Source organism: Thalassophryne amazonica, chromosome 9 (genome assembly GCF_902500255.1).
Source record: "Thalassophryne amazonica chromosome 9, fThaAma1.1, whole genome shotgun sequence".
Classification (NCBI taxonomy): domain Eukaryota; kingdom Metazoa; phylum Chordata; class Actinopteri; order Batrachoidiformes; family Batrachoididae; genus Thalassophryne; species Thalassophryne amazonica.
In genome coordinates, this window is record NC_047111.1 from 74,861,468 (window position 1) to 74,878,815 (window position 17,348).

The window sequence follows — 17,348 nt, forward strand, 5'->3', positions numbered from 1 at the left end:
CCGCCGACAAAACCGTCTATGTGTAACCTGGGCTTAAGACTAGTTAGAAACATCTACAAGCCTGTAGAAGGTTTTGGAATGTGATAGAATGTTCTAGAAATTCATGCTACTGACAATATTTCTGGTAAAACCTGGACCTTTCTGGGCTTTTCTACAATGTTCTGTGCTAGAATGTTCTAGCAGGAACACCACCCAGAGGGTACCTATATAAAGAGTTTCCAGCCTTGGGGGGATCATTCACTACCTCACTCTCATCCAGTTCACAACACTTTGGAGACTTTGTACCCCAAGGACTATAAGGAGGCATTATTCTTTGTACATGCTTGAGGATATTTATTTGGAGAGAAGATTTAAAGACTGCAAAACTGTAAGTAGGACTATAAGCAGTTATTCAAGTCAACCTGCCTACAGATTATTGTGGATCATTTATGTGATATCAGGACATTCAACTCTCCTTGAGAACCTTTGATCAAGTAACCCTGTTATTACATATCATCAATAAACATCTTCAACTTGTCACAAGGACTTTGTCATTCTTCATTGGCTTTGGCCACTACAGCAACCTTTCCACCTCCTTCAAAATCAAAAGAGGAGTTCAACAAGGCTGCTTGCTATCACCCTTTCTTTTCCTATTGGCAACAAACTGGAGCATGAAAACTACCACAGAACTAGGAAGAAATGGCATCCAAGGGACACCGACACAAGAGCTAGAGGACCTTGATTTTCCCGACGATCTTGCACTGCTCTTGCATAACCAAGTACAGATGCAGAGGAAGGTGACAGCTCTTCAAACTGCAGCAGGTGCACTGGGACTCAAGATCAATGCTAGTAAGACAAAAGTAATGAAGACAAACACTCAGAGCAACAAAGCCATCAAGATTAACAACTCTGGGATTAAAGAAGTTACATTCATCACCTACCTGGGAAGTGTTGCAAACCAAGGGGGAGCTACAGAGGAAGACATGTAAGTCTGGATACAAAGGCAAGAACTGCTTTTAACCTCCCCTGCAAAGTGTGGAAGTCTCAAGAAATAGCACTTCCTACGAAACTGAAGATCTTTAACTCAAATTTAAAGTTCAGAATTCCTCTATGGGTTGCAAGCTTGGAAAACCACCGTAGCTTTGAAGCAAAGATGCAGGCCTTGATAAATGATGTCTCCGCTGAATTTTACGAGTGAGATGGCCAAACATCCATCCATCCATCCATTTTCTTCCGCTCTATCCGGAGTCGGGTCGTGGGGGCAGCAGCTCAAGCAAAGCCGCCCAGATCTTCCGATCCACACACACCTCCCCCAGCTCCTCCAGGAGAACCCCAAAGCGTTCCCAAGCCAGCCGAGAGACATAGTCCCTCCAGCGTGTCCTGGGTCTTCCCCGGGTCCTCCTGCCGATGGGACATGCCCGGAACACCTCTCCAGCAAGGCGTCCAGGGGGCATCCGAAAAAGATGCCCGAGCCACCTCAACTGGCTCCTTTTGACGTGGAGGAGCAGCGGGTCGACTCCGAGCTCCTCCCAAGTGACTGAGCTCCTCACCCTATCTCTAAGGGAGCGCCCAGCCACCCTGCGGATGAAACTCATCTCGGCCGCTTGTACTCACGATCTCGTTCTTTCGGTCATGAGCCAAATCTCATGACCATAGGTGAGGATCGGAACGTAGATCGATCGATAATCAAGAGCTTTGCCCCCCTACTCAGCTCTCTCTTCACCACGATGGTCCGATACAGCGACCGCATCACTGCAGATGCTGCACCGATCCGTCTGTCGATCTCACGCTCCATCCGTCCCTCACTCGTGAACAAGACCCCGAGATACTTAAACTCCTCCACTTGAGGCAAGGACACTCCACCGACCTGAAGAGGGCAAAGCACCTTTTTCCGGTCGAGAACCATGGCCTCGGATTTGGAGGTGCTGATTTTCATCCCGGACGCTTCACACCCGGCTGGAAACCGCCCCAGTGCACGCTGAAGGTCCTGATTTGATGAAGCCAACAGAACCACATCGTCTGCAAACAGCAGAGACGAGATTCTGTGGTTCCCAAACCAGACCCCCTCTACACCCTGGCTGCGCCCAGAAATTCTGTCCATAAAGATAATGAACAGAACCGGTGACAAAGGGCAGCCCTGGTGGAGGCCAACGTGCACTGGACACAGGTTTGACTTACTACCGGCAATGCGAACCAAGCGCCTGCTGCGGTCATACAGGGACTGGATAGCCCTTAGCAAAGGACCCCGAACCCCGTACTCCCGGAGCACCCCCCCACAGGGTTCCCCGAGGGACACGGTCAAATGCCTTCTCCATATCCACAAAGCACGTGGACTGGTTGGGCGAACTCCCATGAATCCTCGAGCACCCAATGGAGCGTGTAGAGCTGGTCCAGTGTGCCGCGACCAGGACGAAAACCACACTGCTCCTCCTGAATCCGAGGTTCGACTATCGGCCGAATTCTCCTCTCCAGTACTCTGGAATAGACCTTACCGGGGAGGCTGAGGAGTGTGATCCCCCTGTAGTTGGAACACCCCCTCCTGTCCCCCTTCTTAAACAGAGAGACCACCACCCCGGTCTGCCAATCCAGAGGCACTGTCCCCAACTGCCACACGATGTTGCAGAGGCGTGTCAGCCAAGACAGTCCCACAACATCCAGAGATTTAAGGTACTCAGGATGGATTTCATCCACCCCAGGAGCCTTGCCACCGAGGAGCTTTCTAACCACCTCGGTGACTTCAGCCTGAGTAATGGATGAGTCTGCCTCTGAGTCCCCAGTCTCTGCTTCCTCTTCGGAAGACATGACGATGGGATTGAGGAGATCCTCGAAGTATTCCTTCCACCGCCTGACAACATCCCCAGTCAGGGTCAACAGCTCCCCACCCGCACCGTAGACAGTGCTGGTGGAGAGCTGCTTCCGCCTCCTGAGACGTCGGACGGTTTGCCAGAATTTCTTTGAGGCTGACCGATAGTCCTCCTTCATGGCCTCCCCGAACTCCTCCCAGACCCGAGCTTTTCCCTCTGTGACCGCACGGGCTGCGGCACGCTTGGCCTGCCGGTACCTGTCAGCTGCCTCCGGGGTCCCACCTACCAACAAAGACAAGTAGGACTCCTTCTTCAGCTTGACGGCATTCCTTACTTCCAGTCGTTCCCAGCAGACCCTCATGATACGTTTGGGCCTGCCAGGTCTGACTGGCTTCCTCCCCTCCCAGCGGATCCAACTCACCACCAGGTGGTGATCGGTCGACAGCTCAGCCCCTCTCTTCACTCGAGTGTCCGAGACACGTGGCCGAAGGTCAGATGATATGACTACAAAGTCGATCATCGACCTCCGGCTCAGGGTGTCCTGGTGCCACGTGCACTTATGGACACCCTTGTGCTCGAACATGGTGTTCGTGATGGACAAACTGTGACTAGCACAGAAGTCCAACAACTGAACACCACTCGGGTTCAGATCGGGGAGGCCGTTCTTCCCGATCACCCCTCTCCAGGTCTCATTGTCGCCGCCCACGTGGGCGTTGAAATCCCCCAGGAGAACAATGGAGTCCCCAGTCGGAGCGCTATCTAGTACCCCTCCCAGGGACTCCAAGAAGGTCGGGTACTCTGCACTGCCGCTCGGCCCGTAGGCTGAGACAACAGCGAGAGACCTGTCCCTGACCCGAAGGCGTAGGGACGCGACCCTCTTGTTCACCGGAGTGAACTCCAATACATGGCGACTGAGCTGGGGAGCAATAAGCAATGTAACCCCAGCTCTCCGCCTCTCCCCGTGGGCAACGCCAGAAAAGTGGAGCATCCAGCCCCTCTCCAGGAGTTGGGTACCAGAGCCCAAGCTGTGCATGGAGGTGAGCCCAAGTCACCTCCACTCCTCCTCCGAGTCTGAATTTTACGAGTGAGATGGCCAAACATGATGTCCAATAAAGATCTATGGGAGTGTACAAACCATAAGCCGCCAACAAAAGAAATCCTGAAGAGAAAATGGAACTGGCTATGCCACACATTAAGGAAAGCGGATTCCAATATCACATGCCAGTCTTTCAGATGGAACCCTCAAGGAAAAAGAAACAGGGGCATCCCGCAACACCTGGTAACGCTCTTTGGAAGAGCAAATCAAAGGAGCTAGTGAAAACTGGCATTCTATAGCAAGAAAAGCAAAAGACAGACATGGATGGAAGACGTTCATTAGTGGCCTATGCTCCATGTAGGAGTGAACAGGCAGAAGAAGAAGAAGAAGAAACAGCTCACAATGTGGGACCCGTTTACTTTTGAATTAAGCCCCTTTTTGAACTTTTATCTGTTTGGAGAATGTTGTTGTGGATTCACTTCTGTTTGAAGCCTGTGCTTAATAACTGTCACCCTTATTTGTAGTTAATCTGACCATAGGATAAACGGGTGTTCTTTGTTTGATGAGGGATAATGGATATGCTTGTGTGCTGTAAGTGATAATGATAATAACATGATTTTATTCCAGAATGTATGGTTGATTATCAGTCCTCCATTTCATTAACAGTCTGACACTTGAAGAGGGCTGCTAATCATAGATGGGGTGCTGATGTACACCTTATCACGTCTGTTTATGTATCATGCCCCGATGATACTTTGCACATGCACGCAGACTGTACCAGACTCCAGACACCCCCACAATAAAGGATGAGTGGCATGATGCAGGGAGTGATACATAAACAGACATGTAATAAGATATTTATCTCATATTACAACAAAAATAAAGAAGAATCATATAATTATCATCAACTCCATTTGTCAAGTTCCACCGGAGAAAGAACAAGCAGCCCTCTCTTCTCCTTGGTTCCACTCAGCCATTCAGTGAACAAGTTCACATCACTCTTCGTTGTCCTGGTGGTGTTCTTGTTCTTATGTCTCTTTATTAAGTCATGAGTGTCCTCTTCATTAACTTCTTGGTGTCTCACAACTTTAATATGAGACTCAAGCTGTAGAATTCTCCCTGCTAGGGAGGCTAAAACTCTCTCACTTTGATCAGACATCTTGGTTGAATGAAATGATCTGTCTCCTGTATCAGAATCCTGCACATGCCACCAGAGTAACACAAAATGGGTGTGTGTTATTGGTGGGGCTGAGAAATGGTGGCTCCTGATTGAGGGCTGGTTTGCGAGTGTAGGGCAGATTTTTGTTGTAATATGTGTGGCCAAGTGGTTAATGCGCTTGGTTTCAGTGCAGAAGGTTCACGGTTCAAATCCCACCCTTGCCACATTTCTCCATCTAATGTGGAGTTGCGTCAGGAAGGGCATCCGGCATAAAACATATGCCAATTACACACGGATATCCACGTTGGATTTGCTGTGGTGACCCTGAGTGCAAAACAAGGGAGCAGCTGAAGGGACTTACTATGTGTTAAGATCAACCATAGTGCCCTCCAAAATCATGTTACTGTATAATTACAGAAATGTAGTCTATACACTGGATGTCTTGGGATAAGAGCAGGTGTGTTCAGATGTCTTCTTAACACTCCAAAGAGCTTCTCTTCCATCCATTATGACTTCACTTTCATATCCATTTAATGTTATGCCACTACTATTGAGAAGGTCTGCATTCCTTTCATGTTTTTCTAAAATACATTTTAGGCATTTTCTTATCTTGTAATAGTCTTCACAGCTTGAATGAGGAGCTCAATACGGGGAATCTTTAAAAGGAACAGTTTCTGGAAATGTCCTTTAACTCAACAATGAAAGCAGTTTTAAGAGTTCTAACCTATCATGTGAGTGTAAGTGGAAATCCACACCAAAACAGCGAGAGAAAGTTGGCATAGGCACGCGCACATGCGCGCGCGCACACACACACACACACACACTGAACCCTTTTATGGACTTTCCCAGACAGTCTTGCTTGAGCTCACAGTTTCACAAGGGAATTGGCAGAATAGGTTCCACATGGTCCCTTACACACACACACACACACACACACACACACACACACACACACACACACACACACACACACACACACACACACACACACACACACACACACACACAGAGCAGTGAGCACATACTTCACATGCACACAGACTGTGTCAGACTCCAGACACCACTACACAAAAGCTTCTGTTTGATAGACGGTCTGTAAACCACAGACATGTTCCAAATCACCACGGAGCAGACACTGCAAATGTCTAAATTACACTGCTGTGAAAATCCAATTTGGACTGAAAAAATCAAGGCGTAACAAGTGAAAGTGCTGTAGAAATAATTGAGAAAGAAGAAACTCCTGCAATCTTAAAAAATAAAAATAAAAAATACATTTATGGAGATGGTGACGTAAACATCATCAAAGGTGAAGAAATTTTTTTTAAAAGGAGCTTTGGGTGTAATGGTGGATTAATCCAACATGATGTTCAGGCACTGCCAATAAAACAAGAAGTTTAATGCAAGCAGACAGCTTTTCTTTTCTTAACAATTGCATACATCTACCACGGTTGTTAATAAAAAATGTATTATTGAAAACCTAACATAGTATCCTAACACACACACACACACACGCACGCACAACCATGTAGATGGGCCTGATAGCACGAACCCCACCCCCTTCTTTTTCCCCCAAGACATATTTTTGGAAGAAGACAAAATCATAAATCTAAAGGCCCCTTCACACATAGCATGAATGAGGCCAAATGGGCAAAATTTGCAAAGTTCGAGATGCAGTTGGGAGACATTCGGCCAGCTGTGTATGAATGCTGGGCAAATGACATCCGAATACCCAGAATGTGTGTTGAAGTGCATCACAGACAGTCAACCCACAATCATGGGACCGTGGTTCACATACATCAGTCCATACAGTGGATCATCAAAGACATAATCCAGAGGACAGATAAAGCTGATTCTGTTATCAAAGCATCACACAGCGGCCGCATCCCCTCCCTGACGCACGCACATTCTCGCCATCTCTCTGTGTCACTCCCTATCTCTCTTTGTTTTTCATTTTACTCTTTTTTCACCCCTTCTCTGTCTTTTCTCTTTGTTTCCTATTTTCTCCCTTTTTTCAATTGCTCTCAACCATAGTCCAAATGGTTCGACTTTCGTACAACTTACCATACGAATATTGCGACTGCAGTCAGTTTGCCGTACGACTGCAACTCAACTGCCGTTCGATTGTTTTCCAATGCGAGCTAACACGAATGTAGAATGCATGTGTTCTGATCGCATGGATGTGCCAACTGCTGTGAGACTGCTCTACGAGGCATTCGAGTGCAGCACGAATTTGCACGACTGTCGTCTGAATCTTCCTTCGTGCGCCATTCGGCCTCATTCATGCTATGTGTGAAGGGGCCTTAAAGAATGTTGCAATAAACAATCCAAACAGGTCTATCTTGGCTCCTCAGATCATAATGTTAGCTATATCCCCAATACATGTCAGTCAATCACTTCTCCACAGGTGCAACTTTCGTCGCATGTTCACCAATTTCGTAGTGACATAAGATGGGCTATAGGAAGCATTTAGAAGCTGTTATTTCTGCAGAAGGCCCTTGTTGTGTCCAAATAGCTCAATTTTAGTTTCATCAGTCCACAGCACCTTATTCCAAAATGAAGCTGGCTTGTCCAAATGTGCTTTAGCATACCTCAAGTGACCTTGTTTGTGGCGTGTACGCAGAAAAGTCTTCCTCTGCATTACAGCATCATATAGCATCTCCTTGTGCAAAGTGCACTGTATAGTTGAAAGATGCACAGAAACACTATCTGCAGCAAGATCATGTTGTAGGTCTTTGGAGCAGGTCTGTGGGTTGACTATGACTGTTCTTACCATCCATTGCTTCAGCTTATCTGAGATATTTCTTGGCCTGCCACTTCAGGCCTTAACTAGTACTGTGCCTGAGGTCTTCCATTTCCTCACTATGTTCCTCACAGTGGAAACTGACAGCTGAAATTTCTGAGATAGCTTTTTGTATCCTTCCCCTAAACCATGATGTTGAACAATCTTTGTTTTCAGGTCATTCGAGAGTTGTTTAGAGGCTCCTATGTTGCCACTCATTAGAAGAGATGCAAAGAGGGGAAACATTTGCAAATGGCCACCTTAAATACCCTTTCTCACGATTGGATTCACCTGTGTAAGGAGATCAAGGGTCAATGAGCTTACAAACCAATTTTGTGTTCCAATAATTAGTACCAAATTTATTCAAATCAATAAAATGACAAGGGTGCCCAAATTTATGCACGTTCCCAATTTTGTTTAAATAAATATTGCACATTTTCTGTAAATACTAGAAACTTCATTTCACTTCTCAAATATCAGTGTGTTCGTCTGCTATATGATATATTTAACTGAAATCTCATCCAATAATTTATAAAGGAAAGTCAGGAAAATTATCTGGGGTGCCCAAACTTTTGCATACAACTGTAGAAAGGAAAATCATGCAAATCATCAGGGGTGCCCAAACTTTTACATGCAACTGTACTGACAACACGTCGGTCTGATTTTTCTCCGTACAGACCTTGCGCTCTAATTTTTCAGGGAGATGAAGCTCCATTTCAATGTATCTATAGTCATTCCAAAATAGGGAATGGCACTAGAACTGATTTTGTCAATACTTTGTGAAAAGCTTGGGTTCAGCCTGGAATAAATTTATTGAAATATTTTGGGTACATCTAAAAAAGACTGCAAAGGCATTTAAAGACACAAAATCTGAAAAAAACAAGCAATTTTCACAAAATAAGGAAAAATAATTGGCTTTTTCTGGACTACATTCTTTTCCTTTTGGGGAAGTATGTACCAGTGTCGCAGACTGAGCGGTCCCCCTAAAAAGACAGTCCACCCTGCCTTCCCTGCACATGCGTCATTTCGGAGCATCAGCATCATCATTTCTAAGCATCAGCTGTGATCCACCGATTGTCACCTCATTTCTGCTTAAAACTGCACTCCAGTCATCATCTATCTCAGCGACAGATATCTGAAGCTTTTGTACAACAACCGTTTCCACATAAATTCAGCATTATTTCATAATAAAAGATGGCAGACCAATGAGAACAGCATGTCAGACATCTGCCGTGCTGCTGTGACGACGTAATTTCGGTGCATCAGTCGCGAAATGAGGCAATTATTGCCTCGTTTCTGCTTAAAACTGACTTTAAAATGATTTAAGAGGTATTACCTTGTCATCTGATGGTTAATAATCACATTATTCCCTTTGATCACTTTGGGTGTATAGAGTCAGACTCAGACATGCTGCCGTGGTCCCAAATGACTCATGCGCATTGAAGGCAGGGCGAACCAATTTTTAGTGGGGACCGTTCGGTCTGCGACACAACACTTAAACTTTTGAGGCAGATCACCATGAAAAATTCAATACTTGTACAAAGGACCACGTCACCACAGATGAAATTTCACTTTGTATTTCTAGCAAAATACATCACAAGGACCTCAATTCCATGTTTCTCTCTCACTCACTAATTCATTCACACCAAAATACATTTTTACCAGTCGTTTTCTCTCTTCTTCCATGGCACTCAAGAGCTGAGACAATTCCTTTAAAGACTGAGCTGTAAAAAGAGAGGTTACACAACTCTGAAATAGTTTCGGCACAAAATGTAATTAAAATAGTCATGTCATTTAATATCAGCATTTATCAACAACAGTGACCATTTTATGGTGCTTAGCACCTCACCTATACTGATTTCATCATCAGTCTCTGCATCACCAATACACTCAAACTGGAACTCCTGCAGAGACTGAGAGAAACGCTGAACAGCAAGGGAAAGTCCTGAAAGAGAAAGAGAGACAAGGTTCAGGCCCTTTAAATAGGCCAAACAGTCTATTTATTGTTGCAACTTTAAAGTAATAGTTCACAAACTGAATTTCTAAATAAAATGAAACATGTATGTATGGACAACTACTGTGCACTCATTTTTGTTCATTTATTTTGTTTTTCATAAATCACCCTGTAAACAGTATATTATGTGATGAACAATGGTCAAATGAACTGACTCACAGCACTGTTATCACATGCGCCGTCCCATGATGTTTCATTTCACATTTGTTGTTGTATGCATAGAGTGCTGACTGCATCTAAGACACAGAGTGAGAAAGAATGTGTGTGTGTGTGTGTGTGAGAGAGAGAGGTCTCATAATATGTGAACCTTTATCACCCTCCTCCCTCTATTTTTTTCTTCTTTTCTTACACTAGCCATAGTATGTCATTATTATGTTCATATTACATCCCTGAAAGTGACTGTCAACAATATTTGCTGGCAAGCAGAGTGTACATGCGTTGTGACATTTCCTAGGCCCTGTGTTCATATAATGTTTATTTCTGACAGTAAAACACTGGAAGAGCACTGAGAAGTGCCTCACCGCAATGCTTCATCTCAGCGGTTTCTTAAAAAAAGGTGCTCCTCATAGAATTTGTTTCTATTAACAGCTAACAATTAGCTTATAATGTGTACTGTGATAAAAGCACTCACCCTCTGCAGGAACATAGCACCTGCACAATCTACTATCACTGCTGCCTCTATTGTAATGGACTGTGTGGCATATCAGATGAATGCAAAGATCATGGCAAAAACAAGTTGCTCTTTCCATGAGGGTGACGTGCTTTGCTCAGTCTGATTGCTGTTTGGAAATGTAATGCAGTGACAACACACCACCTTTCTGAAAATTTCACAGATTTTCAACTTAAAGCACTTGCAGCAGCTGCACAAAAAAAAGGCAGTGCACTCTGAGAGAAGCAGCTGGGTCCAATGCTTTTTCTCTAGGTGGCTGCTGTGTTTTCATTTAGAGCAATTGAAAAAAAAGATTCTGGAGCTCAGAAAAAATAAAATAAAATATCACCCACTATGTCGACACAGAGCCTTTTGTAACGGGAATGGCCGTTGCACTATCCAACACTAGACAACGCTGGACTTTAGACCATATTTTGCTGGTCTAAGGCACAATTGCTTTCTGGGGACAGACAATATAAATATGCCATCTGTTCATTGACCACACCTCATTTGCAAACCAACACACCCACATGAGAGCAAGAGTTGTGATTTAGAGGATATGGCCACAGAGTGTAAAAATTATAACTGCCAGATGGAAACTAGCAATGACACGTGCCCTGGGATATGAGTTGCTTTGCACCGGGTGCAAGACAGGATGTCTTTGGAAAGCTTTGATATATTTTTGTGTGGTTTGAATTACTTTGTTTGCTTTTGCTTTTAATTGAGGTGTATTCCAGAGAATGTTTGCCATTGCATTCGCTTGCCTATGTGAAACATACTTTACTAATTCACACACACACTGCAGTTTTTTTTTTTACATCAACAATATAACCATTAACATGACTTCAATACATATCTGCACCTGCAGATCAGGAGAAATGATGGTGGATTTTGTTTCTCCTTTTTTTAACCAAGTTAGCCCTATTGAGGTCGAGACCTCTTTTGCAAAGGAGACCTGGACAATTAAAAAATTTCCAATTCACCTAATCTGCATGTCTTTAAATGTGGGAGGAAACCCACACAAACACGGGGAGAACATGCAAATGCCACACAGAAAGGCCACAGGTGGGAATTAAATCCATGACCTTCTTGCTGTGAGGTCACAGTGCTAACCAATTAGCTAACATGCTGCCAACACATATCTGAAGATAAAAAGCAATATTAATTCATAATAGTGTATTAAACTATACATGTTCAAAGTTGAATTCATTAGAATACGTAATTAGACACATCCTAGCAGAGCTAGTATCTCAGTGGGATAGGTATTAGAGTACCAATATGGACTGCATTTCTATTGGTCTTCTCCATCTGTTACAGATCCTCAAAATTGGCGATTAAGGACTTTGCAACAGAGAAGCAAGTGAGTTTCCTGTCTGATGAGGAATCCAACAGAGGATCCAGATCTGGTCACAAGGCCACCTCCCTAACCTCCAGGCCGCCACTTCCCTAAATGTAAACCTGGTTTCAATTCATAGTCACTGGAAGCCCAGGCTAAATATGTATTTTTCATTTAGCTTGGAAATATAAAATGTATAAGTCCTTATTTATTATCCTCTATTATGACCATTGATTATTAATGTTACACTTCATCATCATGCTTCACCTTGTCCCACCACTACGTGGTTTCAACTTGACTGATGCACCACCTACCCTGCATCTGAATACTTAGCATGTACATACGAGGGCTGTCCGTAAAGTATAGGTCCTTTTTATTTTTTTCAAAAACTATATGGATTTCATTCATATGTTTTTACGTCAGACATGCTTGAACCCTCGTGCGCATGCGTGAGTTTTTCCACGCCTGTCGGTGACGTCATTCGCCTGTGAGCACTCCTTGTGGGAGGAGTCGTCCAGCCCCTCGTCGGAATTCCTTTGTCTGAGAAGTTGCTGAGAGACTGGCGCTTTGTTTGATCAAAATTTTTTCTAAACCTGTGAGACACACGAAGTGGACATGGTTCGAAAAATTAAGCTGGTCTTCAGTGAAAATTTTAACAGCTGATGAAAGATTTTGAGGTGATTCTGTCGCTTTAAGGACTTTTCACGGTGCGAGACGTCGCGCAGCGCTCTCAGGCAGCGTCATCAGCCTGTTTCAAGCTTAAAACCTCCACATTTCAGGCTCTATTGATCCAGGACATCGTGAGAGAACAGAGAAGTTTCAGAAGAAGTCAGTTTCAGCATTTTATCTGGATATTCCACTGTTAAAGGAGATTTTTTTTAATGAAAGACGTGCGGGCAGATTGCAGCGTCGGCTCGCAGCCGCCGCGACGCTCCGCCACAGGAAAAACACCTCTGTTGGAAGCCTTGAGGACAAGTTGGAACATCTCCAGCTGATAAACAATTTCTCATATACTCACTCCACTGAAAGCCATCAAAAGCCAACTGGATTTTAACAAATGGTTATCAACACGGAGGTGTTTTTTCCTGTGCCGCCGCGCCGCGTCGGCTGCGTCCCGACGCGCGGACCCGTCCGCACGTCTTTCATTAAAAAAATCTCCTTTAACAGTGGAATATCCGGATAAAATGCTGAAACCGACTTCTTCTGAAACGTCTCTGTTCTCTCACAACGTCCTGGATCAATAGAGCCTGAAATGTGGAGGTTTTAAGCTTGAAACAGGCTGATGACGCTGCCTGAGAGCGTTGCGCGACGTCTCGCACCGTGAAAAGTCCTTAAAGTGACAGAATCACCTCAAAATCTCTCATCAGCTGTTAAAATTTTCACTGAAAACCAGCTTAATTTTTCGAACCATGTCCACTTCGATGTGTCTCACAGGTTTAGAAAAAATTTTGATCAAACAAAGCGCCAGTCTCTCAGCAACTTCTCAGACAAAGGAATTCCGACGAGGGGCTGGACGACTCCTCCCACAAGGAGTGCTCACAGGCGAATGACGTCACCGACAGGCATGGAAAAACTCACGCATGCGCACGAGGGTTCAAGCATGTCTGACGTAAAAACATATGAATGAAATCCATATAGTTTTTGAAAAAAATAAAAAGGACCTATACTTTACGGACAGCCTTCGTAAAGTTGGTTAATACACATGACCCAATGTTAATGAATTATGTACTAGAAGTGGGGACACAACTCAGAAGTAGCATGCTGACGCCATCTTACCTGTTCTTTGACCTGGACGTTAACAGACACATATGTGCATACCCACGTATGGTGCAAAAACGTCTAATTTGTATAGTATGTTTTTAAATTATTTTTTAGCAGATAAACCCACTTCCAGTAACAGCGACAGTTTTCCTTTCACAGCGCTTGGCGAATGTGCTTTATTTTGCAATTATGCCCACTGTTTGTTTACTGTTATCATCACATGTGTTACCTCCAAGTCTGTCATCATGGAGGAGAGTGAAAATTTCATAAATATGATGGTCCCGCAGCTGAAAAAATGTCTTGCTGTAATGCGTGTTACCCGCACTGGAAAACTATGCTGGGAGCTAGTGAGTCTCGCAGAGAAAGCCACACAAATTGTCTGATTTTGGGGAAGTGTGATCATGAAGACTAAGACAGAAAGTAATGGCGGGTGACAATGGCGGATAGCTAAGTTCTCGATCTCAACAGGAGAGCTGTGATGTGGACACAGGACTTGAAACAGCTACCAGCCATTCGTTTTAGCAATGTGTATGCTTACCGGCTTATTGACTGTGGACGGAAAAATGAAAGAATCAAGCAACACAAACATGACGATGGTTATTGGATGTTTACTGACTGCCATGGTGATCTCGTAGAATTTGGAAGTATCAGGTGGACAAAGAATTTGTTGACATACAAAGCTGTGTGAAAACGAAGTAGCACCAGACACCAGGACAATATTCTACATGGCTGCTGTGTGCTAGTACCAACCTGGTCTCATAGCAAGTCGTGATTCAGCAGCAAGAAATACACATTAATCTATTGGTTTGTGATATTGTGACAAAAAGCGCCTCATTTTTGTCACGGCAGCACAAATTCATTGTAATTCATTCCATGATGCTGCATGAAATTAAAAGTGAAGAGAGGGGGTCAGGTGGTTATGGTTAGGGTGGGGGGAAGGAGTAGGAATAGGTTATGGTTAAGGTTAGGGTGGGAGTAGGGTTAGTTATAGTGAGTTAAAAAAGAATTTTGAGTCTTTAAAAAAAGTCTTAATTCTTTAATTTCAGCTTCTTAAATGTGAAATTTTACTGGTTTATTTTGCTAGCTGCTTTCCTCCTATCTGGCAGTAAAGTGAATATATTTGGGCTATGGATAAACAAGACATTTCAAGCATCATCTTGGGATCTGGATAACACTGATCGAGGTTTTTCCACACTTTTCACATTTTATGGATCAGTTATTCCATAGAAGTTTATTTATATACTGCTAGCTTTTCACGAACACACAAGCAGTTTGTGGTACCTTTGCATCTTTACCATTAGCCACACACCCTTGTTTTATTCAAGGGTGACTACTGTCAATCACATAAAAAAGAGAAAAAAAAAATCTAAAAACAAGAGACAAAGACTATTTTCACTCAGCTAAAAATAGGATGTACTCTGCCTCTCACCCACAGTTCTCACCCCAACTAGTGTGGGAACCCCACCCACCATGGGATAAGATGAAGTAAATGTAAGGATGGATGGATGGATCAATAAGCTGATGGAGGAGAAACACATGCTTGTACAGTGTAATGATCAAAGTGCACGACAGCAGTAGGCCTACTGTAAACTACCTGGCTTGGTTTTGTTCACTTTTAGCTGTTTGCTGCTGACCAGGGCTCTAAACTACAACTTATCTTCATTTTCTATTAATCTGTTGTCCATTTTTAACAATGAATCAATTATCTAATTGTGTATTACACATTAACATTTATTTTAAAAACAGCCATTACATCCATTACATTCCCGGTGCTCAAAATAATGTTTACAGATTACTTAGTTTTTGCAAGCAAACGTCAAAACCCATAAATATTTCATTGTAATAATTAACCAAGAAAAGCAGCAATATTTGTCATGTAAAAGCTCTCGAAACTATTAAAATGTTTCTTTGAAAAATGACCGAAATGAGTTATTTTGAGGACCTTCTTTGTGTAAGTATTGTGCGTGTTCGTCCACGCAAAAAAAGAAACAAACAAACAAAAAAAACGTTATAATGATGTAATAAGCCATGTGTGCTAAGATCATGATGTCTGGATGGCCTCCAAGCCAGGAGGATGGTTCAATAACCCGCAAATTTTCTCTACAACAACGGCTGACCGAGTGCCAGCTTACCTGTGAGGGCAGATATGAGCATGTTTCCATCTTTGATGAGGTCTTTGATAAACCTGTTGGTTCGCTCCAGTTCTATCTCATGGCACTGCAGCCGCTCTCTGAACTCCGGACTGTCCACGAACGAATCAGTGAACTCCAGCGTCGGCAGACCCATCGATAAATGATCAATGCACGCAGATTCATACACCAACAAGAACGTTTTACCTCCTCGGCAGGTTGTTAGGACGATATCGCGTTAGAGTTTGCTGGTAGAGAAACGTTCAGTACTTCTAACTTTTTTTTGTTTCCTCGAGCCTTTCTCACTTTTTCTTCAGAACTTCCGGACACTGAACAGTAGAGGTTTTGGCTGCAGTGTCTGTCCGCCTGTGTCTCCTAAAACATCAGTTGTTTCAAATAAAACGCCGGGTTCTCTTTTACAGTAGTTGGCTTTAAAAAACGTACGGCTTAAAGAAAACTGTAAAAGGTATGCAAATAAAGCGATTAAACAGATTTTTGGACGGAACAAACCCGTATCTACACTGCTGTACGGCAAGACTGGTTACTATGGGGACGGGAGACTCCTACTGGCGCGTGGTGATATCTCCGTAGTAATCATTTATTATTATTATTATACATATAAATTACATTAGCGCAGTACTATTACTACTACTAAAATAAATAATAACAGTAAAAAATAGTAATATAAAACTGATAATCTTTTTTACATACTGTATTAACTACTACTAACTACTATGATTATTATTATTAATAATAATAATAATAATAATAATAATAATAATAATAATAATAATAAGTAATGTTATTGTCATTGGTAGACTACTAGGAGTACTACTAGCATTGCTACTCCTAGTACTGCTGCTACTAACAATAGAAATAAATGAAAATAAAGTAAAAACTATAACAAATGACGATCAGTATTAGTCATATGATTACTACTGCTACCACTACTACAATTAGTCCTACTACTACTACTACTAATAATAATAATAATAGTAATAATGATCATATCATTGTTCAACTATGACTATTACTAGTATTGTTACTGTTATTACTGTTACTATTAATAACAGAAAGTATAACAGTACTATACAATGATCATCATTAATGTATAAACGCATTGCTACTAATATGATAATGATGATGACAATAATAATAATAATAATAATAATAATGATAATAATAATAATAATAATAAAATACATTATATTATTTTTCACAATTAATCATTGAACGATGTAGTTTTTGTAAAAATACATTTATCCATTACAATGTACCAAAACCCAAGACAATATGTCATTTAGTACAAACATCAACTGAAAACCTATAGGCAATTTAGTTTTATAAAAACATTAAATCATATTATTGTTACTAATATTATCAATTATCAAATGGTTGAACATTTCCATTGAGCAACTTAATAAATCATTTATTATTTGAGCACCTTCAGTGACTTAACAATGAAAGTATTTGTGACATAGCAGTAAAATACTTGTTTTAAAGAATATTCTTCCTTGATTCCTGCATAGTTTGATAGTGGCCGCTGTACTGATATTTAACAAATGGCAAACACCTCCCGTGTGTGATGTTTCCTGTGATTACCTCTGAGTGTGCAGATGTTGGACACAGCTGTTTTGTGTTTGCCTGTGGTTTCTTTGGTTTGCCTGTTGGCTGAAGTCATTTTGCACCCAGCCTGTTGTAC

General features: G+C 42.6%; 1 protein-coding gene across 1 annotated transcript in view; it reads right to left on the reverse strand.

Moving 5' to 3' along the window:
* Positions 1 to 16,195, reverse strand: part of LOC117517395 (rho GTPase-activating protein 42-like) — a 74,579-nt gene extending 58,384 nt beyond the window's left edge. Inside the window, 3 exon segments of the mRNA XM_034178399.1 lie at positions 9,420 to 9,481; positions 9,607 to 9,702; positions 15,650 to 16,195. Of these exon segments, the coding sequence (XP_034034290.1) occupies positions 9,420 to 9,481; positions 9,607 to 9,702; positions 15,650 to 15,803 (312 nt within the window). The 5' untranslated portion in view covers positions 15,804 to 16,195.
* Positions 16,196 to 17,348: the final 1,153 nt, after the last annotated feature.